Source organism: Erythrolamprus reginae, chromosome 2 (genome assembly GCF_031021105.1).
Source record: "Erythrolamprus reginae isolate rEryReg1 chromosome 2, rEryReg1.hap1, whole genome shotgun sequence".
Lineage (NCBI taxonomy): Eukaryota > Metazoa > Chordata > Lepidosauria > Squamata > Dipsadidae > Erythrolamprus > Erythrolamprus reginae.
This window is the reverse complement of record NC_091951.1, coordinates 157,000,961-157,027,743: the sequence shown is the minus strand read 5'-3', so window position 1 is coordinate 157,027,743 and position 26,783 is coordinate 157,000,961. Positions and strand designations below refer to the sequence as shown.

Genomic DNA, 26,783 nt, shown 5'->3' with positions numbered 1-26,783 from the left:
TTGTACAAAACCCAACCTCTTATTTCAGGCTTCAGTTTCATTTATTTCTGCAAAAAACTTGCAGTGGAACAATCATCTTGTACTCTTTGGCAATCCAGGGTATCTGGGAAAAAGAGTGGCTTGTAATGAAACAGTGGTTTTGTGGTGAGAAGTCATTTCGGAACATGACAGTTTGTTTAGTCAGCACTGCTCTAGAGGCATGTAAGTTTTAATCTGTTTTCATGTATACCACTGTTGCTGAGAACACAAATTCTAAACTTACTGTACATTTGCTGGTTGCAGTGGTGAGGAATAGGAAGTGGATAACTGATTTGACTTTGTGCTGTGTGTTTTCTGCTTCATCAGAGAATAATTAGAAAAATGCAGATTTGTTGGAGATTAACTATATCTCTTCAATTTCTTTGAAAAACAATGCTTTAGAAGTCGTTCCTTTACATTCACATTTGGTTGATGGTTGCAATTCCAGGAGAGTGTTGCTTATGCCTCATTTCAGAGGAAGGTGAAGAAATTCAGTTTCTTCTTCCTAGCCACTGCTAAAGGTATTGGGAAATGCACCCAAATCTAAATAGGGTAGTAAATATAAGAGAAGTGTTGCTTAGCCATCAACAAGCTTCATCTTGCTAATTGTAAAATTGTTTGTTGCCGAGTCCTTACTTGACAGAGAAAAAGCCAAACGATTTGGAAGAGTAGTATTGATTTTGTTTTTAATACGGTGAAGGTACCGTAATTAATTAAACAAAACAAAGGGGGAAAAAACAAACAAGAAAGAAAAGAGCCTATATACACATTCACATCTTCTACAGATTATATTTTTCCCATGTTTTTTCACAATGGCCATATTTCATTAAAAGTACTGTATGTCAGGGGTCGACAAAGTTGTTCAGAATCTAGGAGCCAGCCAAAAAATTTAGGAGCCAGAATTTTTTTTAAGCAAACTTGGTTTTTTGCCGAGTCTCCACCTGACATCGCTTTCACCCCCTCTGTCTCCTCCTTCCTCTCTCATCTCTTTCCTTCCTCTCCCTCCCTTTCTCTCTTTCCTTTCTCTCCCTTTCTGTCTATCCTTTCTATCTCTCACCCCTTCTCCCTCTTTCATTCCCTTTCTCTCCCTCCCTTTCTCTCTCATTCCTTTCTCTCCCTCTTTCCTTCCTATCTCTCTTTCTTTTTCTCCCTCCTTCATATCTTCTTTCTCTCCCCCTTCCTCCCTCTTTCCTTTCTCCCCCTCCCTTTCTCTTCCTTTTTCTCTATCCTTTCTACTTCTTACTCTTTCTTTCTCTCCCTCCTTCATTCAATTTTCTCTCCCTCCCTTTCTCTCCCTTTCTCTCTCTTTCCTTTCTCTCCCTCCCTTCCTCTTCCTTTTTCTCTATCCTTTCTACTTCTTACTCTTTCTTTCTCTCCCTCCTTCATTCAATTTTCTCTCCCCCCCTTCCTCCCTCTTTCCTTTCTCCCCCTCCCTTTCTCTTCCTTTTTCTCTATCCTTTCTGCTTCTTACTCTTTCTTTCTCTCCCTCCTTCATTCAATTTTCTCTCCCTCCCTTACTCTCTCTTTCCTTTCTCTCCCTCCCTTGTTCTCCCCTGGGGCTGCCTGTGCCTGCCCTGCACCACCCAACACGGACGGACAGCCCCCGGTCGTCGGTTCGTCGCCCCCCACCCCCCCACGGAGGGAGATCAGGCTGGCGAGGGCGGTAGAACTACGTCACCAGCCACTGGAGGGAGATCGGGCTGGCGGGGGCGGCGAATCCACCTCCCCAGCCGCGCGGAGGGAAATCCGGTAGGCGGGCGGGTGGCCGCGGCTCCCTGCGCGCCCCTGGAAAAGCGTACAGGGAACGGTGCCCGGGGCCGCTTTAGCCGCCCCCCCCTCCCCCCGCCATCTCCCCGCGACTGCCTGTGCCGCTGCAGCCGCGGCCCCCCCCCCCGCTCCCACCGCCAGTGCCCTCCCGCCGGGCAACCAAAGGACACTTGCCGATGACGACAGGGAACCTTCAGCTGGGCGGGCGCTGCCGTGCCGGTGCCTCCGACCTCCCGGTTCCTGCTCGATGCCGCGGTTTCTGGCGCTCTCCTGCTGGGCCCCAAAGAAGGAAGGCGGGAAAAAGGCGCGAAGAATGGAGGTCTCCTTCCTGCCTGCCTTCTTTGGGACCCAGCAGGAGAGCGCCAGAAACCGCGGCATCGGGCAGGAGCGGAGAGGTCAGAGGCACCGCAGCGCCCTTCTAGGCGCCAGACAACATTTTCTAGGCGCCACTGGCGACCAGGCGCCTGGGTTTGTCGAACCTTGCTGTATGTAATCTGTATCTGAAAGCATATTATTTGTAAATTGCATGTTACTTACATGAAATTCTGAGACTTGGTGCTACTTGAGTGGTATTGTTTGGGTTTTATGGCAATGTATTGATCCAGTATCTATTCAATACATCAAGGGGCATCGGTGTGGATGGGGCACAATGAAATCCTGGTGCAATTTTGACAAGACTGAGTGGTTGTGCTGTTGATCTACAAAGATTAGGGTTATTACCATTATTGGATGGGATGGCATTCCCTAATTTTAAGACTGATGTGTAGCTTGGGGTCCTTCTGGCAGCTTTGGCCAGGAGAGTCTTTGCATAAGTTCATGTCGCGCCATCCATCACCTGTGCCTTTCCTTTAACTGGGAAGTCTTTCAGACAGTCACTCATGCCCTGGTCATCTCATTTCACAATTGAATTATTGCAATGTGCTCTGTATGGGGCTGTTTTTGAAGAACACCTGGTAGCTACACCTGGCACAAAATGCAGCAGTGTGAGCAGTAATGGCTGCCTTTCAGTATGCCCGTGTGTCATTGCAATTAGATAGAAACATAGAAACATAGAAGTCTGACGGCAGAAAAAGACCTCATGGTCCATCTAGTCTGCCCTTATACCATTTTCTGTATTTTATCTTAGGATGGATATATGTTTATCCCAGGCATGTTTAAATTCAGTTACTGTGGATTTATCTACCACGTCTGCTGGAAGTTTGTTCCAAGGATCTACTACTCTTTCAGTAAAATAATATTTTCTCATGTTGCTTTTGATCTCCCCCCCAACTCACTTCAGATTGTGTCCCCTTGTTCTTGTGTTCACTTTCCTATTAAAAACACTTCCCTCCTGGACCTTATTTAACCCTTTAACATATTTAAATGTTTCAATCATGTCCCCCCTTTTCCTTCTGAGTTGCATTGATTACCAATCAGCTTCCAAGTGAAATTCAAGATCCTGGTAATAAAATAAGTATAGTCCAATAAAGGACTATATATGACCGCGATGGCGAACCTATGGCACATGTGGCACGCAGAGCCATTTCTCCTGCCATGCAGAGCCATTGGCCCTTGCTCTTCCAGGTTCCAGTGCGCTAGCCAGTTGGTTTTCATGCGCATGGGTGTGCCAGAAACCAGAAGAGCAGCCGCCCATTGCCCTTGCGCGCTCCAGGAAGATGATCTTCGTGTTTCCATTGTGTGCATGCACACTGGCCAGCTGGTCTGGTTTCTGGCACTCATGCGCATGCAAAGACCACAACAGGTGCGCGTGCCAAAAGATGTGGATAAGGCAGTGTTTCCCAACCTTGGCAACTTGAAGACATTTGGACTTCAACTCCCAGAATTCCCCAGCCAGCATTCGCTGGCTGGGGAATTCTGGGAGTTGAAGTCCAGATATCTTCAAATTGCCAAGGTTGGGAAACACTGGGATAAGGGATCCTGGCAGTCGCTTCCTAAGGGAAAACCGGGCTTACTTCCTTGCCCGTGCAGGTTTCTTACGGCCCAGAGCACCAGTAGACGAGCAGCCGGTGAGGGTGGGATGGGGGTGGGGGCTGCCTTCGCAGATGACCCTGTGACCACCCTCAAAGCAGGGCTGAGATGCCCCTCTTAGCTCGCTCCACCAGCCACACAGGTCCTCTGGGGTCGCCTCCAGTGTTTCTCCTGCACAGCCGCCCAGCCACAAATGCTGCCCTGTGCACCTGAGTCATCTGGTAGCTCTTGGCCTTCTCCCTTAAGCTGCTGCTGCTCTTCTGGGGCTGTGGGGGAGCAGAGAGCCTACTGCCAGCCAGGGAAGGGCGGCTCCCAGTGGGGAGGAGCTCCGCAGGGCCGCATGTTTCGAGCTTCTCCAGCTGACACATCTGTCGAGGTGGCGGGATAGCAAAGAGTGCTGCTTCTTCCAGCTAGGGTATGGCAGCTCCCAGTGGAGAGAAGCCCAGGTTATGGGATCTTCTGTTCAGGTAGCCCATCATCACCACACCACCCTCACCAGCTGGTCATCCAGAGAAGCTCCGAATGCGAAAGCTCCAAAAACTAGTGTAGAGAGGGGAGAAAATGTTAAGATTGTTTAATCAGACTGCGGATCTAGGAGTAGATGGAGTAAAAGACTTAAGAGAAGAATATGGGAGACAAGTCAGAAAATATAGCTTAAAGTACTCATGCGGACAAGAGATGATGGCTAGAAAAAAAGAGAAAATGATTTTAACAAAAACATTTCTATTAATATTAGAACTATATAGCCTGGATAATTATTTTGTATGTCGTGAATATTTTGCATGTAATGAAGAATGAAATACGGGAATTATGAATAAGAATTAAGCATTAACTGAAAATTAGAGATTGAATGGTGGTATTATCAAACATGTATAAAAAATATTATGATTAGCAGTGAAATGATAAAATTAAGCAATGGGTGATTAGATAATGAAAAGAATATATTTTAATGTAAGCATGTGTGTTAATAGTAGAATCACACAGATTGGCTGATTGGAAAAAACATGAATAATGAATAGACTTATTCTATATGTTTAAATGATTGTGATTGGTACTTAGAAGTGTACATCGAAACACTGAACAATGAAAGAATGAAGGATGAAACTTTAATATAAATAGATGTGAAGAGCTAAATAATGGAAATATGAATAACAAAGCAGGTGAAAAATGGAAGATAGAAAAGAAACGTCTTTGAATTTTAGGGTTACGTGAAAAAAAAGTTGAAATAGAGATAGAAATAAGAGGGGAATAATAGTATACATATATTAATATAACAAGATACAGTATATGTAATAATGAGGGAGGTTTAGAAATTGAAGGACGGTGGTATTAGATATGTTTAAACAATATGAAAAAACAATTAAAATTAAATATAGTAACTATGAGTAATATGTCTATTTGTATATATGATACTCAGGTGTCACAATTTCACGCATTGAAATAATATAAAATAAATGAATGAATGAAAAAATATGAATGAATATTGTAAATACTCCTGCTTCTGGCCAGTTGATGGAATTCAGCCACTGAAGTCATGAGATCTGATGTAAGGGGGAGAAAAAAAATGACACCTTGTGATTTTAGCAAAAAAACAAGGTTTTTCAGAGCCCTTGCAACTCCATTCTCAAAAGAGGAACCTATGCATGAGATTGCTAGGATATTTTCATCTGCTGGGAAAGTGGAAATAAATCTATGAGCATCCCTAAGAAAAGGTTTTAAATCACCTGTAGGTTCCAAAACAATTTATTTATTTAATTGGATTTGATGGGCTAGTATTGTAAAGATTTAAATTTATGCACAGGAGAACATGAACCTCAAATAATGAATTTCTGTTGTTCAATGACATGCCAGCCTCTACATGTGTGTGCATGTGTATTTGTAAGAAGGAGTGCTGCTATTTATTGCACAGTCTTCCTCTATAGAGTTTTTCATTCCTTATATTGCCTGTGTATTCATCTCCCTCTTCTTTCTGTTCCTCCTGTTCTCCCTCCTACAGCAAAATCTTTTCTGGTAAATTATGTTTTTATATTTGCTATTGAATTGAGTGGCATGATTTTCTGTTAGCTTCATAAACTATTTTATTTCTATTCAGTCGATGTCATAAATATGAAAGATTGCATAAACTATTGCTTGAGCAAACAGGGAAAAAAGAGACCATTAAAAAACCCCCTGTGCTTTTGGTTTGTGTACTGAATAAAATACATTGACTTTTTTCATTTTTGTTTTAATTGAGAAACAACAAGATTACAGCCAAATGAAAGCAGTCTTGGCTTAGTGTTTTGCTTAATTTATTTATCTCTCTCCTGCCCAAGCTATCCCATAGTTTATCAAATTATAAAATTGAAATTATTTCTTCAGAGTTCCTTTTCATAACATTTTAGCTTTTAACTGCTTGTAGGAATATTACAGTAAATATTCTACAGATGTGAAGAAACTGGAGTACAATGGCTAAATATTGCTTCCAGTCAGAAGCAGGAAGAACTGGCCGAGAATAGTAAAGTAAGGTCATATGTGGAAAGTGCCTAGTCTGTTTCCCCCAAAATAAGACATCCCCTGATAATAAATGCAATCGGGCTTTTGAGTGCAGGGCAATAAGGCCAAGGGCTTAATGTAAGTTTCAAAAAAATATAAGACAGGGTCTTATTTTCAGGGAAACACAGTATATTAGGACCTGTAATCCTCCACCCTTTTCCTCTAAATCTTTTTAACAGCCTTTTAGGAAGACCCAGATGTGATTTGGAGACTTGGGGATATTGTGATGAATTATTTTTGTTGAGCTATTTTGCAAGCAAATTATTCTCCACATTTGTTATGAGCAAAATCTATGATTTGTTCACTTGGCCATTATGCACATCCATCAGCCATATCCCTAACGTATGTCTCAGCCTTGGTTCTCTGTACCTATATGTTGTATAGTAGGGGTCCCCAAACTTGGCAATTTTAAGACTTGTGGACTTCAACTCCCAGAATTCTCCAGCCAGCAATACTGGCTGGAGAATTCTGGGAATTGAAGTCCACAAGTCTTAAAATTGCAAAATTTGAAGACCTCTGTTGTATAGGAATCATGAAAGTTACTATAATCACATCTGGAAGATTCAAGCTTGTTAAGAATTGTTTCTCTGCCTTCTGCACAGAAGGACTAGTCTAGTTTACATGTCACAGGAGGAGTATCTGTCACAACTATTTTTTAAAAAAAAATCTTGTTAAGCTGGAACCAGATACGCCTGGATTGAAATTCCTGCTTAAATATGAAATTCCCTAGGAGGGTTTTGGCTAGTCATTGACTCTCAACCCACTTCCCTCACAAGGATTTTGTGAAGGTAAAATCAAGGGACACCTGTCCCATAGGGTGCGTGCCATTACAGAGAAGGCTCACTTCCTAGGTTTTGTTAGATTGCACTGTTTTTAAAAAAAGGACCCAAAACATGTTGACAGTATTGAAACTGGTGAGATAGGCAGAAATCAACTGGAGGAAAAGGTATGAGTCCAGAAAAAAAATCCCAAATTGTGAACGAATTCTGGAGTGCTGCTTCCTCCAGAGTTACCAATGCAAAGTCTCCATATAGCCCTCAGCCATGCGGGTTTACTAAGGCTGAATCGAAGCATGTTCTTCTACATCCAGACCCTCATTGCCTCCAGGCAATGGGAAAACACTTCTGTGAAATCGCTTGAGGCATATACTGTAGGTATAGCTAAATATCACCAACATACTAATAATAGTTCATCTCATGCTAATAAATGACCTAACCCAGAGGTAGGCAAAGTTGGCTCTTCTATGATTTGTGGACTTCAGCTCCCAGAATTCCTGAGCCAATCATGCTAGCTCAGGAATTCTGGGAGTTGAAGTCCACATATCATAGAAGAGCCAACTTTGCCTACCCCTGACCTAACCTCAGTAACAGCATGTGAATGTTAAATAGAAAGGAGGAGTGGATTGAGCCTTGAGGCATCCTGCAAAGTTTCAGGCTAGATTACTCCCCTGACCAGCTGGTAGTGCCCCTGGAGGAAAAAAAGGAAAACAATTGTAAAACAGTGCCTTCCATCCCAATTCTTTAAGCTAGTCCAGAAGAATACTATGATTGATGATCACCAAAAGCTCTAGAGAGTTAAGACAGATAAGCCACCCCTGCCTGAGTCTTACCAGAAAGAGACAGAACTCCTCCCTGTTTCTTACCTGAAAAGGAGTAAGTACCGTATTTTTCCGAGTATAAGATGCATTTTTCTCCCCTAAAGGAGGGTGGAAATGTCAGTGCATCTTATACACCGAATATAGCCAGTTTTGGCCTCCCGAAGCCCCACCCCGCCTCCCATTTTTCACAAAAATGAGCCGCACAAAGGGTTTGGGAGACCTGAAGAGTGCTCCTGAGGTCTGAGGAAAGGCAAAAACACCCCTGTTTTTGCAAAAAAATTGGGCAAAAAATGGCATTTTTTTTTGCAAAAACTGCATTTTTGCATCCCCCTGGCTCCCAGACTTCCCAAATCCGCTGTGTGCCCCTTTTATCACAAAAATGGGTGAAAAATAGGCCATTTTTTTTTGCAAAAATGGGGGTGTTCCTGTCTTCCCCCAGTCCCCAAGAGCACTCTGCAAGCTTCCCAAGCCTTCTGCGTCCCTTGTTTTTTGCAAAAATGGGTGAAAATGGGTCTGTTTTGTAAAAAATAGGGTTCACAGAGGGTTTGGGATCCCTGCACAGTGTTTCTGGGAGCTGGGGTGGACAAAAATGTTTTTTTCTTACTTATCTCTTTGAAATCTTGGTGACTCTTATACACAGGTGCACCTTGTAATCCGAAAAATATGGTAATTCCAGTTCACTCCATCAGTGTTCCCTCTAATTTTTTTGGGGGGTGGGCGGAAAAGTATAGTGTCTGAGCGGCAGTCCCTTTGGGACTGGGCGGCACAGAAATAATAAGTAAGTAAGTAAGTAAGTAAGTAAGTAAGTAAGTAAGTAAGTAAGTAAGTACCCTGTTTCCCCGATAGTAAGACACCCCCGATTGTAAGACGTATCGGGGTTTTCAGGGGGGTCGGCTAATATAAGCCGTACCCCGAAAGTAAGACATATGTCTTACTTTCGGGGAAACACGGGGGTATTGCCAGGGGGGGAGCCCAATGACATCGCTTCCAAGCTCCCCGCGCGCCCCTCGCCTTCGCCTCGCCGCGGTGCCACCGCCTCTTCCCCGGCTTGGCAAAGCGAAGGACGGCGCTGGTCCGAAGCGAGCCGAGCGGGCGGCGGCTTGCAGTGAAGGCGCTCGTTCCAGCAACCGAGTCCTGCCGAGGCTCGGCTGCAAGCGGCCAGCGAGGCCGACCAGCTCCGAGGCGAGCGGCCGGAGCTGCGCCCTCCTTCGCCCGCCTCCTTTCCGGCAGGCAGGTGGGGCTGCCCAACTGTGCAGAGCGGCTCCTCCCCTCCAGACACACGCTTCCCCGACACACGTCTGTGGCTCCACGCGTGCACACCGCTTGGAGCCCTGAGGTTGAACTTGGAAAAGGGCTCACGAGGCTCCTGTCCCGCGGCTGCCCTTCTGGACTCTGGGGAGATGCCTTCGGGAATGTGACCCTTTCAATTTTTTTCCAATGTAAGACATACCCCAAAAGTAAGACGTAGTGGGGCTTTTGGGGGTAAAAAGAAAGTAAGACACTGTCTTACTTTCGGGGAAACACGGTAAGTAAGTAAGTAAACAAACAAACAAACAAATAAAAAACCCACCCTGTTTTGCCTCAGAGAATTTCAAAATAAAATACTGTACTGTGTGTCTATAACAGTGAGCTCATAATAGGGCAACTCTATCAATATCAAAATGCCACTTAAATAGTTGAGCTAGTTTCAAACTAGATTTTGATTTTCTTTCTCTCTTCCTTACTCCCATTCTTTTTCTTTCTCTTTTCCTTCCTCTCTTTTTTCTATCTGTTTCTCTCTCTTCCTCTCTTCCTCTCTCTCTCCTTCCCTCTCACTCTTTCCCTCTCGGTTTCTGGGCAGGTTTGGAAAACTCTGAGTTGATGATGATTTTTAAGTGAGCGATTGCTCACTGCTCAGCTTAGAGGGAACTATGCACTCCATGCCTTTTCCCCAATACCTCCAGAACAGAGATTGTTAGTTCAGTCCAATCCCGTTTACCACTTAGTTGTTGAAGATAAACTTATAAAAGAACGGCAAAACTGTCCTATATTTTCAGGCAGATTCTAGTCCCTCTTAGTCTCAAGTCATCCTGTAACCAAAGATGATGGCTAAAATGGCCATCATCCCATATGGCCAACCCCACAGCATCCATAGGATGCAGGTTACTATCATGCTCCTGCTGCTGCTCAATACATGGGTTTTTATCTATTTTATATATTTTGCATGACTCATTGTTCCGGAAGTCGGTTTACTATTTATAAGAACTTATCTTTTTAAGAGCAGCCCTTAGCTATAGAAGAAGCTGATGCACTGCCTAGAGACAAATGTAATCAGGCCTGCTATGCTTCTTAGCCAAATAAAAGCTGTGTCGAAGGAAGTACTAGCCTGTCCAGTTTGTCCTTAGCTGGCATTGCTCTCTTCATAAAGATTAATGACCTTTTCAGAAAGCAAGTGAAAAGACATCCATGGTTGTTTGGTTTTAAGTACAACTGCAGTTTATACATTCTAAAACTTGTGCCATTGCTGCCAATCTGTCTTCCATTGAGGACCTGTAAACTGCACGAGTCAAAAAGAGAGCTGTGAAAATATTTACTGACCCCTCACATCCTGGACATAAACTGTTTCAATTCCTACCCTCAAAACGTTGCTACAGAACACTGCACACCAAGTCAACTAGACACAAGAACAGTTTTTTCCTGAATACCATCACTCTGCTAAACAAATAATCCCCTCAACACTATCAAAATATTTACTAAGTCTGCACTATTATTACTACTATTTTTTCCTCATCATTCCTATCACCCATTTCATCCCACTTATGACTGTATGACTGTAACTTGTTGCTTGTATCCTTAAGATTTTTATTAAGATTTTATTACGTTATTGTTGTGAGCCGCTCCGAGTCTCCGGAGAGGGGCGGCATACAAATCTAATAAATTAAATTAAAATTAAATTAAAAATTAATATTGATTGTTTCCTCATTGCTTATTTGCCCCCTATGCCAATCATTGTTATACCACATGATTCTTGACAAATGTATCTTTTTCTTTTATGTACACCGAGAGCCTCTGCACCAAAGACAAATTCCTTGTGTGTGCAATCACACTTGGCCAATAAAGAATTCTATTCCATTCCATTCCATTCCATTCCATGCCAACTTGTTTGGAAAAGGTTTATTTTTACTTCCTGACAAAGATTTGAACTACCAAAAATAACCACGTGGAATTTATTCCTGAGCCGTCTTTATAGTATTGCAGGGGCCAAGGCACACATTCTGCCAGTCCCCTTGCTCTACAACTCCTACCCAATTGTTACGTTGTGCTTTACATCTACACATATGTGTTTGCCAATCTTAGGTGCCCATACACCCTATATTTTCATGTACCTTTCCTTTATGCAGTGACAGTTGCTATGCAACAGCCCAGCTCGCTAGATGCTCAAAACTCAAACGCTGAAGCTGGATGGATAAAAACCACCCTAAAAATACTCTCTGACCAAACCTTCCCAGACCCGTTCGAGGGAGTGGCTGAGGTGGAGCCAGCACAAGGGGCATCTGGAAAAAAATAATAATAATCCCAAAATCAAATCGCCATCCGGATAGTTTTGTGTGTCTTGTCAGCTGCACACTGCAGTACAAGGAATAGTTTCTGGCAGGGAGCTGGGATTGGCCAGGCTCAGTGCGTGGGAGCCTCTGCTGTTCCTTCTGCTTCAGCCGGACTGGGGATCCCTCGCTTTCTGCTTCTCTCCTTGGTGTGGCAGGTGCAGCTGGGCATTTGATGCTATGGAGCTGGACTTCCCTAAGTTCTAACCTCCGCTCTCCACCTTCAACTCCTTGCTAACTGTGACTCTCTGGGCTCTTTTGGGCTGTCTTAAGGGCAGCTTTGCCCCTCTCAATCTTGGGAGGGCAAAACCTTGTGCTGCCGCTATGGGCACCGTCGGCGAGCTCTGCGCTTCCAGTTTCCAAGCCTTCCTCTGCCCTTCCGTCTTGGTGGACAGCAAGCCAGGTAGGTGTTTTAACTTTTTTCTGCTGTGGATAGAATTGAGGTTATAATAAGAGGGAAGCAAAAGGCAGGGTGGAGGCAGAGCAGGGGTGGGTCCTTCTCACATTCCCTACCAGTTCGCATCGCGATGGAAGGCACATTGCGCAAATGACCCTCTGCCCTTACGCAGAAGCCTCTGTGCATATGCAGAGGGTTCTTTGCTCCCTGCGGCGACCAGAGAACCAGTTCGAGAGCGTGGATAGCCGGACATTGCTACAGGTTCAGCGAGCGGGTAGAAATTTCTGCCACCGGTACGGTCCAAATCAGCAACAACCCACCACTGATGCAGAGAGTTTAAGTTATTCCTCTGCCACGGATAGAATTGTGTGTTAAGATCCCTCTGTTTACCATCAATTCTGAAGGCTGTACTGTAGATTGTACTTCAGTGTGTTCATTGTAGCTTTTCTTTTACAAGAATCATTGCACTAATGTTCGATTTAAAGGTAACCTTTTTTTTTCCTTGGAGCTTGTGCACTCAAAGTTAATTCAGTTCCCAACTGTTTCATTGATTTCTTGGTTTGGAAACCAGTCTTAACTTTCAGTGATCGGGTGGAAAGAGAGCTGACTTATGGCTTGGTCACAGCAGGGTAGAAATAATGTATGTTTTTTTGGATCGCTGGAAGGATCTTTGTGCAAGGAGTCAGAAACCAAGTGATTTTGGAAAGAATGAGATGATTATTAAATCTAGTAATAGGTTTGATTGCTAATTACATCTTTCCCATATTGGATCATCTTGGCACTGAGTAGATGGAGGTTTATGGCTAGGATATTTTTTTGGACCTTCCCGAACAAAAAAATGTACGACTGAGTCATCGCAGGTTTTACCAACTAAATTTGGAATTTGCCTGGAGGGGTATGAAGTATGAAAACAATTATATTTAAATGTTGCCCTTTTTTAGGGCAATTTGGATCCTCACCAATGGTGACCAATGCAGACAGTTAAAACTAAAATAAAATAAAAATATTTAAAACAGCAAATGAATAAATGTCAAGGTCTGGTGACCTTGGCTATGTTACAAACATAGGATTGGGTCTGGAAATATTTTCACTTCCTTTTTTTTGGATTATGACATCATCTATAACAGCAGTCCCCAAGCTTTCTGCCTCTAGGGATTGGCTTTGATTGGCTTACCTTCAGATGAACAGTAGATCACTCTACCTCATCCACAGCCATCCCCAAAATCACCAACTAGTCGAATTGGAACAATCCACTGATTTAGTTGTTAGACTGCAAGAAAGTAGTTTTAGAAAAGAACCTCGTGATTCATGAGAGATGATGCAAGTGCTCCTCGATTTAACACAGCAGCGGAAAAAATGACTTATAGGTTTTTCACACTTATGACTCTTTAATTTCCCCATGGTCACATGATCAAAATTGACCCCCTTGGGAACTGGTGTGTATTTGATGGTTGTAGTGTCCCAGGTCATGTGATCCCCTTTTACAACCTTCTGATAAGACCAGGGAAGTCTTAATACCACTCTACTACGCCCTGGTCTGACCACACCTGGAGTACTGTATTCAGTTCTGGTCACCACACTTCAAAAGAGACATTGAAACTCGGGAGAAGGTGCAAAAAAGATCAACCAAGATGATTAAGGGACTGGAAACCAAGACTTACGAAGAGAGACTGAGGGAACTGGGCATGGATAGCCTAGAGAAAAGAAGGGCCAGAGCGGATATGATAGCAGTCCACAAGTATACAAGGGGATGTCACAGAGAGGAGGGGATCACTTTGTTCTCCAGGGCACTGGAGGGCCGGACGAGGAACAACGGCTGGAAGCTGACCAAGGAGAGATTCAACATGGAGATAAGGAGGAACTTCCTGACGGTCAGAGCGATCAACCAATGGAACAACCTACCAGCGGACGTTGTGAACTCCAACACTCTGGACATTTTTAAGAGAAGATTGAACTGCCACTTGACTGGTGTGCTATAGGGTTCCTGTTTGGGCAGGGGGTTGAACTTGATGGCCTTCATGGTCCCTTTCAACTCTAACAACAAATAAATAAATATAAATATAAATATAAATATAAATATAAATATAAATATAAATATAAATATAAATATAAATATAAATATAAATATAAATATAAATATAAATATAAATATAAATAATATAAATAATATAAATATAAATAATATAAATATAAATATAAATATAAATAAATAAGCAAGCAAAGTCAATCGGGAAGTCAAATTTGCTTAACAACCATGTTACTAACCTAACAATTGCAGCAATTCACTTAACAACCGTGACAAGAAATGTTGTAAAATGGGGCAAAACTCACTTAACAACTCAACTGTCTTACTTGCCAAAGGAAATTTTGGGTTGAATTGTGGTTGTTAAGAACTAGCAGTATTTGTTCGTTCTTCTGGACCGATAGCATAGTAGAAAGCTATTATTTGATCAGAGGAAATTATTTTCAACAATTCATGCCTGGTGCTGTTGATAGCATCTCCAAACAAGAAGATGAACAACCATCAAAAAAGTAAAGATCATTATTTTAATTTCCATTTAAAATATATAGAGTGATCTTTTTTTTTTTGCGGGGGGGGGGGCAGAGTAATTAAGTAAAATGTTTAAAGAAACTTTTCTACATGACTACCTCATTGTTATTCTTAAAAGTTAATTACATGGTTTATTCTATTAGTAAACTAATTTGTTTTTATATAATTAGCACAGCAAGCTTCAGACCTGACTGATTCTTTATGTTGCTAAAGTTAGCACTTGATTGTTCAGAAGGTGGTTTAGGGAGGCAACCAAGTTAAATGCACATCCTCAGCCGACAGAGAAATTTTAAATCAGGTTTGCGCTTTGGTTATCTCTAAGTTTTCACTTGCAAGTTATTGGCAAGTGAGGCAAAACCCACAGAAGCTGACACTTAGCTGTTTCGTTTTCACATAATTTTCTTCTGGAAATAACCTGGTGCTTTTCTGATGCTTGGGACTGCAATCTCATGATTATAATGAAAGATAAATTACCGTATATACTCGAGTATAAGCCGACCCGAGTATAAGCCGAGGCACCAATTTTTGCCACAAAAACTGGGAAAACGTATTGACCCGAGTATAAGCCGAGGTTAGAAAATGCAGTGGCTACTGGTAACTTATAAAAATGGAAAACAATAAAATTACATTAATTGAGACATGTTTTAGAATATTTATTTTAAAGAAAACCAGTAAACTAGCTCTGTAAATTTAAAAGAGGGTAAACAAATTAACAATATTAACAATAAATTAAAAAGTAAAAAAAGTAGCTCGATCAGGAACAAAGCTAAAACCTAACAGTTAAAATCCTTCAAAACTGGATTCCTTCTCATCATTAATTGGATTTACATTATTGTTCTGTTTTTATATATGCTGTGAGCCACCCTGAGTCCTTGGAGAGGGATTGCATACAAATCCAATTAAATAAACAAACAAACAAACAAACAAATAAATAAGTGTATCCAAAGAAGAGCTTCAGCATTAGCTGCTGTGAGGTTATCAGCATAGAAAACCAAATAGATAGATAGATAGATAGATAGATAGATATAGATAGACAGACAGACAGACAGACAGAAAAATAGATAGATAGATAGATAGAAATAGATACAGATAGATAGATAGATAGATAGATAGAGATAGAAATATAGATAGACAGATAGACAGACACACAGACAGATAGAAAAATAGATAGATAGATAGATAGATAGATAGAAATAGATACAGATAGATAGATAGATAGATAGATAGAAAGAAAAATAGATAGATAGAAAAATAGATAGATAGAGATAGAAAAATAGATAGATAGAAATAGATACAGATAGATAGATAGATGATAGATAGATAGATAGATAGACAGATAGATATAGATAGAAAGATAGATAGACAGATAGAAAAATAGATAGATAGATAGATAGATAGATAGAAATATATACAGATAGATAGATAGATAGATAGATAGATAGAAAAATAGATAGATAGAAAGATAGACAGATAGAAAAAGAATTCCTGTCTAGCTCTGCCTCATAACACATTATTAGATCCTATCCAAGCAAGGACAGCAACTACCACAAAATACCATTTTTTAAACAGTTTAAATCCTTTCAAAGGAGGGGGAGGAGAATCTGACAGCAGGGGGCCTTTTTAATCCGACTAAGGACAATGCACAGAGAGCAAAGAATAGTTACTCACCATTGCTTTTCACCCCTCTCGGTTGGAGCAAATGGCTGCCTCATTTGCTTGAGGCAGGGAGAGGAACTACGGCGTGCCAGAGGGGACAAAAGCTGGTGCCTCCTCGCTCTGGCTCAAGCAATGGCGCCCTCGTGTGGTGACTTTGTCAATGACCCGAGTATAAGCCGAGGCTGTGTTTTTCAGCCCATTTTTTGGGCTGAAAAACTCGGCTTATACTCGAGTATATACGGTATATCAATTATAATTTAAAGTACCCAGAAGGCACCCAGTTTGTCTCCTTTGAAACTATTCTGTGAACCGCAAAGTATCTTCCAATTGTTTCTGCAGTGTCTGTCTGTCTGTCTATCCACCTACCTTATATTTATCTGCAATAAAGCAACATATTTTGGTAATCGGCGTTGTCTGGTAGTAGTAACCCACTGAAAATGTGTAGCTCTGCTGCAGTCTTATGTCAGATTGGGAGAAGATATCCTAAGCAAGTGATGGTGAACCTATGGGTGCCACAGGTGGCATACGGAGCCATATCTGCTGGCACACGAGCCGTTGCCCTAGCTCAGCTCCAGCACTCGTGTGTGCATCGGCCAGCTGATTTTTGGCTCATATGGAGGCTCTAGGAGAGCATTTTCAGCTTCCAGAGGGCCTCCGGTGGGGTAGGGGAGGATGTTTTTGCCCTTCCCGGGCTCCAGGGAAGCCTCTAGAACAGTGATGGCGAACCTATGGCACGGGTGCCACAGGTGGTACGCAGAGCCATACCTGCAGGCACACAAGCAGTTGCCCTAGCTCAGCTCCAACATGCATGTGTGTGCTAGCCAACTGATTTTTGGCTTGCACAGAGGCTCTGGAAGAGCATTTTCGGCTTCCAGAGAGCCTGTGAGGGATGCGGGAGGGTGTTTTTACCCTCACCTGGCTCCAGAGAACCCTTTGGAGCCTGGGGAGGGTGAAACATGAGCCTACTGGGCCCACCAGAAGTTGGAAAACAGGCCATTTTTGGCCTCCAGAGAAACTCCTGGGGGCAGGGGAAGCTGTTTTTGCCCTCCCTGGGGATGAAATTATGAGTGTGGGCACTTGCACATACGCAATAGTGCATACTCATGCTGTTTTGGCACTCAAGGAAAAAAAGGTTTGCCATCACTTCTCTAGAGCCTAGGAGGGTGAAAAACAGGCCTATTGGGCCCACCAGAAGTTGGGAAATGGACTGCTTCTGGCCTCCAGAGGGCCTCTGAGAGGGCATGGGAGACAATTTTCACCCTCCCCAGGCATTGAATTATTGATTGATTTGATTTGATTTGATTTGATTTGTATGCCACCCCTCTGCGTGGACTCAGGGTGGCTAACAACAGTGATAAAACAACATGTGACAATCCAATAGTAAAACAATTAAAAACCCTTATTATAAAACCAAACATACATACAAAACATACCATGCATAAATTGTAAAGGCCTAAGGGGGAAAGAATCTCAATTCCCCCATGCCTGACAGCAGAGGTGGGTTTTAAGAAGCTTACGAAAGGCAAGGTGGGTGGGGGCAATTCTAATTTCTGGGGGGAGTTGGTTCCAGAGGGCCAGGGCCGCCACAGAGAAGGCTCTTCCTCTAGGTCCTGCCAAATGACATTGTTTAGTTGTCGGGACCCGGAGAAGGCCCACTCTGTGGGACCTAGCTGGTCGCTGGGATTCATGCAGCAGAAGGCGGTCCTTGAGATAATTATGGGTGTGGGCAGACACCCATGCGCGATAGTGTGCATGCACACACTTTTGGCACCCAAGGGAAAAAACGGTTCGTCATCACTGCCCTATGCTATCCAGTGGTTTGACCAAAACAACACAAACAAACCCACAACTGTGCTTCTTAGAGAAGAGAGGGAGACTAGCTGTGTGATTCTTTCTGCTCTCACAGATGTTGGGGACAGCTGTTTCCCAGGTGGCTGTTAGAGCCGTTTGTAAAAGTCAGCAGAAGAGGGTGCGTGTGAATGGGAGCCAGGAGGTGTCCCTGGAAACCTGGTCTCCCACTCCAAAGAAATCCCAGTCGGTGTGCGTGGCTGGGGTTCCATTTCAGCTATGAATGAAGAGAGTGTAGGCTTCATTTTGCCTTCAAGGCTGAGACGCAAGGCCCACAGGGTTGAAGTTAGGACCTTTCTCTGCCACTGCTAATGTTTCTTGCTCTGATGCTAAAGCGATAGGTATTTGCCATCAGGAAAACAGGATGTGGTAAGATCAACAGCGGAGGGCAGGAAGTTCTGCATTGCCTGGCAAAATCTGCAGGTAGGGTCCTTAGCATATGTTTGGCATTATTTAAGCCAGAAGGAGCCCCTTTATTAAATGAAAACAGATTGACCCAATTTTTCAAAGTTGACTTGTCATCTAAATCAGTGTTTCCCAACCTTGGCAACTTGGAGATATCTGGACTTCAACTCCCAGAATTCCCCAGCCAGCGAATGCTGGCTGGGGAATTCTGGGAGTTGAAGTCCAGATATCTCCAAGTTGCCAAAGTTGAGAAACACTGATCTAAATGCCTTTCTTGCTGAAGGATGTTTTAGGTAACACCGATTTAGGGTATTTTCCATCTACCCCCCAGAGACATCAGCTGAGCCTTGGAAATGGCAAGGCCAGAGGCAAATTTGTGTTGTGTCCTTTAACGCTTGGCTGCATTAAAGCTTTATTTATTAACTTCTATTGCGTTTGAATGGCTGAAGAGCAGCCAATTTTCTTAACACAATTTGATCAGTGGTGAAATTGTTGCATAGTTTTGAGAGGTGGACTTCCTACAAAGACTCCGGCCTCATATAATAAGGGCTTGAATGCATTCTGAGAAGAGAAAAGAGAGATAAATTTAATAGAACCAATCCTCATATAATGAGGAATAGCAATAGCATTTAGACTTATGTACCGCTTCATGGTGCTTGTACAGCCCTCTCTAAGTGGTTTACAGAGAGTCAAGCCTATTGCCCCCAACAATCTGGGTCCTCATTTTACCCACTTGAGAAGGATGGAAGGCTGAGTCAACCTTGAACTGGTGGTGAGATTTGAACTACTGAACTACAGCTAGTAGTTAATGGAAGTAGCCTGCAGTGCTGCACTCTAACCACTGCGCCGCCCCAGCTCAGGAAGGCATGGGGCAGCACTGAGATGCATATACACTACTCAAAAAAAATAAAGGGAATGTTTAAACAACAGAATATAATTCCAAGTAAATCAAACTTCTGTGAAATAAAACTGTGCACTTAGGAAGCACTTAGGAGACCAGATTATCTCCGGGACCGCCTTCTGCTGCACGAATCCCAGCCACCAGTTAGGTCCCACAGAGTGGGTCTTCTCCGTGTCCCGTCAACTAAACAATGTCGTTTGGCGGGACCCAGGGGAAGAGCCTTCTCTGTGGCGGCCCCGGCCCTCTGGAACCAACTCCCCCCAGAGATTAGAATTGCCCCCACCCTCCTCGCCTTTCGTAAGCTCCTTAAAACCCACCTCTGCCGCCAGGTATGGGGGAACTGAGATACTCTTTCCCCCTAGGCCTTTACAATTTATGCATGGTATGTTTGCATGTATGTTTGGTTTTATAATAAGGGTTTTTTTAAGTTGTTTTAGTATTTGATTGTTACATGCTGTTTTTTATCACTGTTGTTAGCCGCCCCGAGTCTACAGAGAGGGGCGGCATACAAATCCAATAAAGAAATAAATAATAAAATAAATAAGCAGCACTGATTGACAATCAATTTCACATGCCCTTGTGCAAATGGAATAGTTGCGCACATGAAATGTTTAATGAGAACATTTCATTCATTCAGATCTTCGATGTATTATTTGAGTGTTCCCTTTATGTTTTTTTGAGCAGTATATTTTTCTGTTTGAGGACATTTTTTTGTTGTTACGCAGCTACTAGGCTGCCGTACATACAAAAAAATTGTTAGATTGGCAAGAGTTGTGGAACAATCTTAGATTGATAGTAGTCAAACATCTCTTTCTAGAAATCCTGTTGTTGGGGGCTGGAAGGAAGAGTGACATTCTTGTACAAATAGCTCCTGACACACATTAATGTGTGTGGTTCCTTTTATGGTCAGCATGTAATAAGCTGAGATGGGAGTGATGACAGGGAGATGAATGTACCAGTGTAAAAGAGTGTTCCAAAAGTGTGATTTTCTTTCTCTCTCTGCGGCCTCCTCTCCTGAATTTCTGGGTTAAAGCCAATGTCTTTTCCCAATCAGCAGAGGGCAGCGCAGACCCAGTTTTTCAACTTTTGGTTCAGCTTTTGAATGAAGGGATTGTCCTTAAAACAAAACCATAAGACATACATCCCCGCTATGTATGACTACTGATAAAACGAAATAGCTGTTCCTTAGCTGCAACTAGTGCCAGCTCCTTCTGCAGTCATGTCCTTCCTGGTGATTAGGGAAATGAGCCTTTAACTCTTTTCCTTTCCCTGGTAGCAATGATGCCGATCGACTGTTGCTACTCCTTTCTTGATGTTTCATGTATTCTGAATATGTTTGCCAGAAGGTAGAGGGGCAAAGGTAGACAGAACTATTTATTATTAATAATAAAAGCAAATGCAGGGCTTCCTATCACAATAAGAAAATAAGTACACTTGCTGATACAGTATTCTAGATAGCCAGAAAGATAAAAGCATGCAAATGCAGAAGACCCCCCCCCCTGCTGCTGCCCTCTAGTGGCTATCTACATTTTTGCATCTCAGATTTGGTTATTTTAGCAATTGCATTGTCCAGTAATTCCCTGAGAACACCCAACTGCCATTTGTTTTAACAAATGTTCTAGGGTAGGCAAGAAATCAGTTTTGAGACACTCACCATTTTACAGCTGACTAAGCAACTGCTTTAAGAAAGATGGTAAAAGTCATGTAACTCCTCAGTGGCGTGATGCAATGTAACATCTCTCTCCCTCTTTCTCTCTCACTGTAACAAGCGGTAGATCGTTTTAATAAATTCACAGGGCTGCTTTGAAAATAACTTTCAGACATACTGACTATCCCAGGATCACTCACTGAGCTTCAAAGCTGACCATGGATTGAACTTGGCTTTTTTCACTCCTAATTTCAACACTCCAGCCTCTTATACACCATTGGCTCTTAGTTTATTGTTTACATGCATAAAAGGCTCAGCATTGAACCTGAGAGATCTCAAACTTTTGCTACAAGGTCTATCTCCATATAAGTTCTTCCTGAGAACTTTCTTTACTGGGATCTTTAGTAAGATCATAAGCAACGTAAGAAAATATTATTTTACTGAAAGAGTAGTAGATGCTTGGAACAAACTTCCAGCAGACGTGGTTGGTAAATCCACAGTAACTGAATTGAAACATGCCTGGGATAAACATCCTAAGATAAAATACAGGAAATGGTATAAGGGCAGACTTGATGGACCATGAGGTCTTTTTCTGCTGTCAATCTTCTATGTTTCTATGATCTCTTAACACTTCCATCTACCGGGCTAACGTTTCTGTCTGATATCCAGAGCATGAGGGGTTAATGGTTCTGTTAAGCTTGAGGGATCAGCACAGGAACAGGGCGTTACTGGTTATCTCCGTTGCAGGCAGAAAGGCCGTGACGCCTATTCCGCCCTAAGCAGGAACCACCCACTAGCTGGAGCAAGATTTGACTCATTCCAGGAAGCAACAGACAGGCAGCAAGTCAGTTGCAGGTATCAACCCAGTCGAGTTGCCGTGCCGGGGCCTATCTTGGATCGAACACCCAGCCGCGGTCTGCGTCTCTGCTGCCGGCAGCATGGTGCTCAGGATGGAGAGTGGTGAGCATATAGGATGAAGTGTTCCCGACTCATTTGGGTGGCGGAACCAAATCACTTTGTCTGAGGGACCTTGTCCTAGGGCAGGGGTAGGGAAAGTGGGCTCTTCCATGACATGTGGACTTCAACTCCCAGAATTCCTGAGCTAGCATAATTGGCTCAGGAATTCTGGGAGTTGAAGTCCTCAAGTCATAGAAGAGCCCACTTTGCCTATCCCTGTCCTAGGGTCCGTTTGACAGAATATAAAAAGGAAATCTTGGTCTATCTGTTCCATTTAGGAGACTAATGTTTTTTTCCCAAAAACGACTTGGTATGTTCCTGTAGTTGAAAATTTTCTGCCACTTCTCAGTTCCAGTAGAGTATACCTTGGGGTTGTCACTCATGAGTTATATATCTGAAGTTGGAGGTAACCCTGGCAGTTCTACAAGGGCATGTAGGGCAGCATTGGGTGTAAGGTCTCTATAAAATAGTGTTTCCCAACCTTGATATCTGGACTTCAACTCCCAGAATTCCCCAGCCAGCATTTGCTGGCTGGGGAATTCTGGGAGTTGAAGTCCAAATATCTTTAAGTTGCCAAGGTTGGGAAACACTGCTATAAAAAACAGTAACGCATACCCTTGTTCTTGTAAACATTGCTGGGCTCTATAAAGATTTGAGGGGCTATAGTAAAAAATGGAAGCACCCCATTTTTCTCTTTTTTTCAGTAGGAGGAGTTAGGACTTGCTACACTTCAAAAAGGAGACTTTCTGTTGGCAGCTGTGGAGGCAGGCGGCAAACAAGGCATGCCACTGCATGCCTTGGATGCAAGATCTCTCCTGCCTGTTCCACCTTGGCCTTTGGGCACGAAGGAGGCTGTGGGAGGGAAGAGTATTGTGGATTTGGTGACACCAAATTTGGGGCAGCTTTCCCTTTTTCTTTAGATGCACATTAAAGGGTGTAATTTTCACTGAGCACCCATGTATCCAGATGAACTGGTAATCGAGGGACCCATTGTAAATGAGCCTGTGGTTGTTGGCACAGAGGGAAAACACGGGAGGCCACTTGATTTCCGAGTCTACGGAGAGGGGCGGCATACAAATCTAATAATAAAAAAATAAAAAAATAAAAAAATAAAATAAAATAAAATAAAACAAATAAAATAAAATAAATAAAATAAATAAAATATACATTTTCAGTAGATCATTTAAAACATTGTCACAGTACTCGCTATTAATAAGGCTAATTCTAAGTGCAAATCAAGTATGAAAATTAGGTATTTAAAAATTGTAGCAACCCTTGTTCTTGTGAACATTGCTGGGCTCTATAAAGATTCGAGGGGCTGTAATGAAAAATGGAAGCACCCCATTTTTCTCTTTTTTTTCTGTAGGAGGAGTTAGGGCTTGCTATACTTACAAACTTACAAAGGTCAAACATGTCTGGTGTCTATGTGTTAAACAGCACTTTCAAAGCTATCACAGTCAGTGTATTCTTCAATGTATTCTTGCTTTTTAAAAAATTCTCTTCTCTGCACACTTGATCTAATAAATGTCTTTCACTCCTTGGTAAGGCTGTAAAATAGGATTATTTTATGTTCCTGATAGGAAAAATGGCCCTCACTTATTTATTTATTTATTTATTTATTTATTATTTAGATTTGTATGCCGCCCCTCTCCGCAGACTATTGAGCTCCTTTTGAGCACAATGGCTGTTTACCAATGCAGCATTTGAAATGTGTAAGCCCATCTAATTTATTGGCTAAATTTTAAGTTACTAAACAATTTCCTGAGAGTTGCTGAATTAGTCCTCTGCAATCAACCCTGCTTCATATATGTGGTACCTCTACCTAAGAACTCCTCTACTTAAGAACTTTTCTAGATAAGAACCAGGTGTTCAAGATTTTCTACTTAACAACCCGAGCCCGGAAAAAATTCCCAGGGCGGCACGAAGGCACAGCCAGTTTCCTGCCATTCCCCCTGGGTTTCTCTCTCGGCACAGTGTATGGGAGGCAGCCTCATTCCAGATGTATGGGAGGCGCATGCTCCTCCTCGCCACCTCAGAGTCCCTCTTTTTTTTCTTTTAAGCCTTATTGATTCCCCTATCCTCACTTTCTTCCTTCAGCAGCGACTGTCTTCCTCCTCTTCTTCCCCCTCCTCCCACCCAAATTCCCAGCTTTTATTTCTTTCCTAATGGGGTTGCACACATTATTTGCTTTTACATTGATTCCTATGGGAAAAATTGCTTCTACTTACAAACCTTTCTACTTAAGAACCTGGTCACTGAAATAATTAAGTTCTTAAGTAGAGGTACCACTGTATATGCCAGCAGTTTAGAGGGACAGATACATCTAAGGATTCAGATTGCAGTTCACTGAAAGCTTAAGTTCCTTTTCCAAAGGTGCTGATCAAGTTATTAGCAGACCATTTTGCTGAATACACCTGACAGTATTTCTGCAACACCTGACAGTAATCATGTTCGTTAGAGTGGGCTGGGACTTAGCAGAAAACTGACTTGGCCTGTAGAAGTTCAGTTCCAGCAAGGTCTGAGGAACGTCTCTGTAAGGTTGGGAGAAAATATGTGTCTGGTTCTTATAATTGGGAATGGGCTGGTTTTAGGTTTGATGGAACTCTTTTTTTGTGTTAAGGACCTCTAAATGGTGTCTTGCAGTGTAAAATTAATGCAAGACACCATTGCATTAAGGCAATGCATTAGTATATACACTGTTCTGTGCATTATAAAATTAAGAAGCAAAGGTGTTTTAGTGTACATGCTAAGCCTGTAAATGTGTTTTCAATAGCTGAATTAGTTCATTTATTACAATTGATTCTTAGTTTCCCCCCAGTCTTTATTGGAATAGTCTAATGCAGATATTTAAGGAAAACCTTCTAATGTAGGTATTTAAGGAAAACCTCATGTAGTTGTAATATTAGAGACAAGTTCTAACATTAAATTATCTGGAACAGTGAAAATGTATATGGGACCTGTACTTTATTCCTAAACTTCCTTTCACAAGGCAGAAACTCTGTTCAGGTGACTAGAAATTTACCCACTAATTTTGAGAGTGTAAAAAACTTGTTTTAAAAATATTTCCTCATTCCAGAAAGAAACCCATAAATTTGCCCCTTTGATATTCCCTAACCTTTTCAATTTTTCTTGATTTTTCGTGTATTTGTGTTATTGCTGGATTCTTTAATTTTTTCAGCAAGGTACAGGCAAAAACTGTTTCATTTCTTTCTGTTGTGTGGAGTTATAATTTCTCCAGGAGCTATTACAAGTCTAGCATTTAATGCCAATTTCTCTTCTGTTTTCTCTCCATGAAAACATTATTGAGATGGATGGACCAAAGCCTTGGCTTACTGTTCTTATTGCTTCTGGCTTTAACAGGAAGGTCATCACTATAGTATGTTTAACTTAAGGGAGTGAACCTGGAAAGAGGTGCTATACTTGCCATCTCAGTTTGGCTTTCCCTACATCAGTGTTTCCCAACCTTGGCAACTTGAAGATATCTGGACTTCAACTCCCAGAATTCCCCAGCCAGCATTCGCTGGCTGGGGAATTCTGAGAGTTGAAGTCCAAATGTGTTCAAGTTGCCAAGGTTGGGAAACACTGCCCTACATAATGGTGAGCTCCAACATAAGGCAACCTTCAAAGAAGGCACAGCTTTGTAGCCATGGGTTGCAAAGCTGTCAGTGTTCCACAGCCTTGACTTTGTGGTTTCCTTCCCATCCTGAATAAGGCCTCTGAGCAATTCGCTCTGAACAGCTCTCTTCTCCCCACACCCATTAGCCCTGACCTCCGCATCTTTTTGCAAAGCTATTAAGACAACTTTTCTGCAGCTCTTTGTGAATTTTAATGTACATACGATGGGGGCCTGGGGTGTTTATATGGTATTTTCTGTTTTTGTTATCTAATTAATTGGTTTAATTATCTGATTTTAACAGTACTGGGCTTTTAAAAGCGTTTATATTTTGTGGACTATTGTGAATCACAGAATTCAGCCTATAGATAGATAAGCAACCAGGCTTTTTTGGAAAATTGTGTAGTTTTAAACAGTGAATTTTTTTTTCTTATATAAAAAATAAGCACTTTGGCATAAATTGAACTCTTTAATTGGCAGAGGTGTAGGATCCAAAAGGCAGTTTAGTTCAGTTTCTTGATCTGAATTAGGGCTGTCAAATTTGCGACCTGCTGGCCTAGCTACACCCAGTTTAGCGAAGGGGTGAGAAAAAGTCGCAATATATCATGTGATGACATGACGACATGAGTTTGACACCTCTGGTCTAAATAAAGAGCTACTTCCCCACTGCATTGTGCCAGCTGTAGTACATACAACCTAAGCTTGCAAATGAAATGGCCAGGACATTGATTTATTGTACCAAGTCAAATCTCAGTGGCCACATACATTTTTCACCTTGCTGGGGTTTTCCCCCCCTCCTGCCTGTATGCACAGTGCTGGGTTTTTCTCACTAAAGCTTAGATTTTCTCTTTACTGATTGTGTTCACCGAGCGTGGCACGTCTTGGTTGCTATTACTCTTTGAATTTAAGTTCTACCATATATGTGCTCTGCCCAAGCACTAGAACTTGACATAATTAGGAACAATCTATGGTCTAAGATTGCACAGGCTGCTACTCTTGAGTTGCCATTAGCATTCATTTTGTTTCCTCTGTATTGAAGTTGGGGGCATTTAATAGCTAGAGGCTTAAGGATTTCCCAGAGAGATATTGGGACATGTTCTATGGAATCAAGGGCCTGTTTTTTTGTTCAGTGCATTTGCCCTGAAACAACAGGCACAGAAATCAAAGAAAGGGGCTTTACTGCAGTACTGCAAGCTACTTCTGCTGCTTACCAGCTGCCAGCAGTTTGGCAGATTGAATCTCAGTAAGTTTAAGGTTGACTCTGCCTTCCATCTTTTCAAGCTTTACAATCTGAAGTTAGTTGGGGGAAAGATAAAAAGCAACGTGAGAAAATATTATTTTACT

At 42.3% G+C, this 26,783-nt stretch overlaps 1 protein-coding gene across 3 annotated transcripts in view; it reads left to right on the top strand.

Moving 5' to 3' along the window:
* The window catches only part of CYTH1 (cytohesin 1), a 96,042-nt gene that overhangs the window by 15,190 nt on the left and 54,069 nt on the right, over positions 1-26,783 (top strand). Inside the window, exon 1 of one of the 3 annotated variants that reach the window (XM_070740155.1) lies at positions 21,692-21,829. The exons of 1 other annotated variant lie outside the window; for it this stretch is intronic. In XM_070740155.1, the coding sequence (XP_070596256.1) occupies positions 21,808-21,829 (22 nt within the window). In that variant the 5' untranslated portion in view covers positions 21,692-21,807. Of the gene's footprint in view, positions 1-21,691; positions 21,830-24,282; positions 24,365-26,783 lie in introns of those variants that run through there. One more of the 3 variants, XM_070740156.1, reaches the window with a different exon arrangement.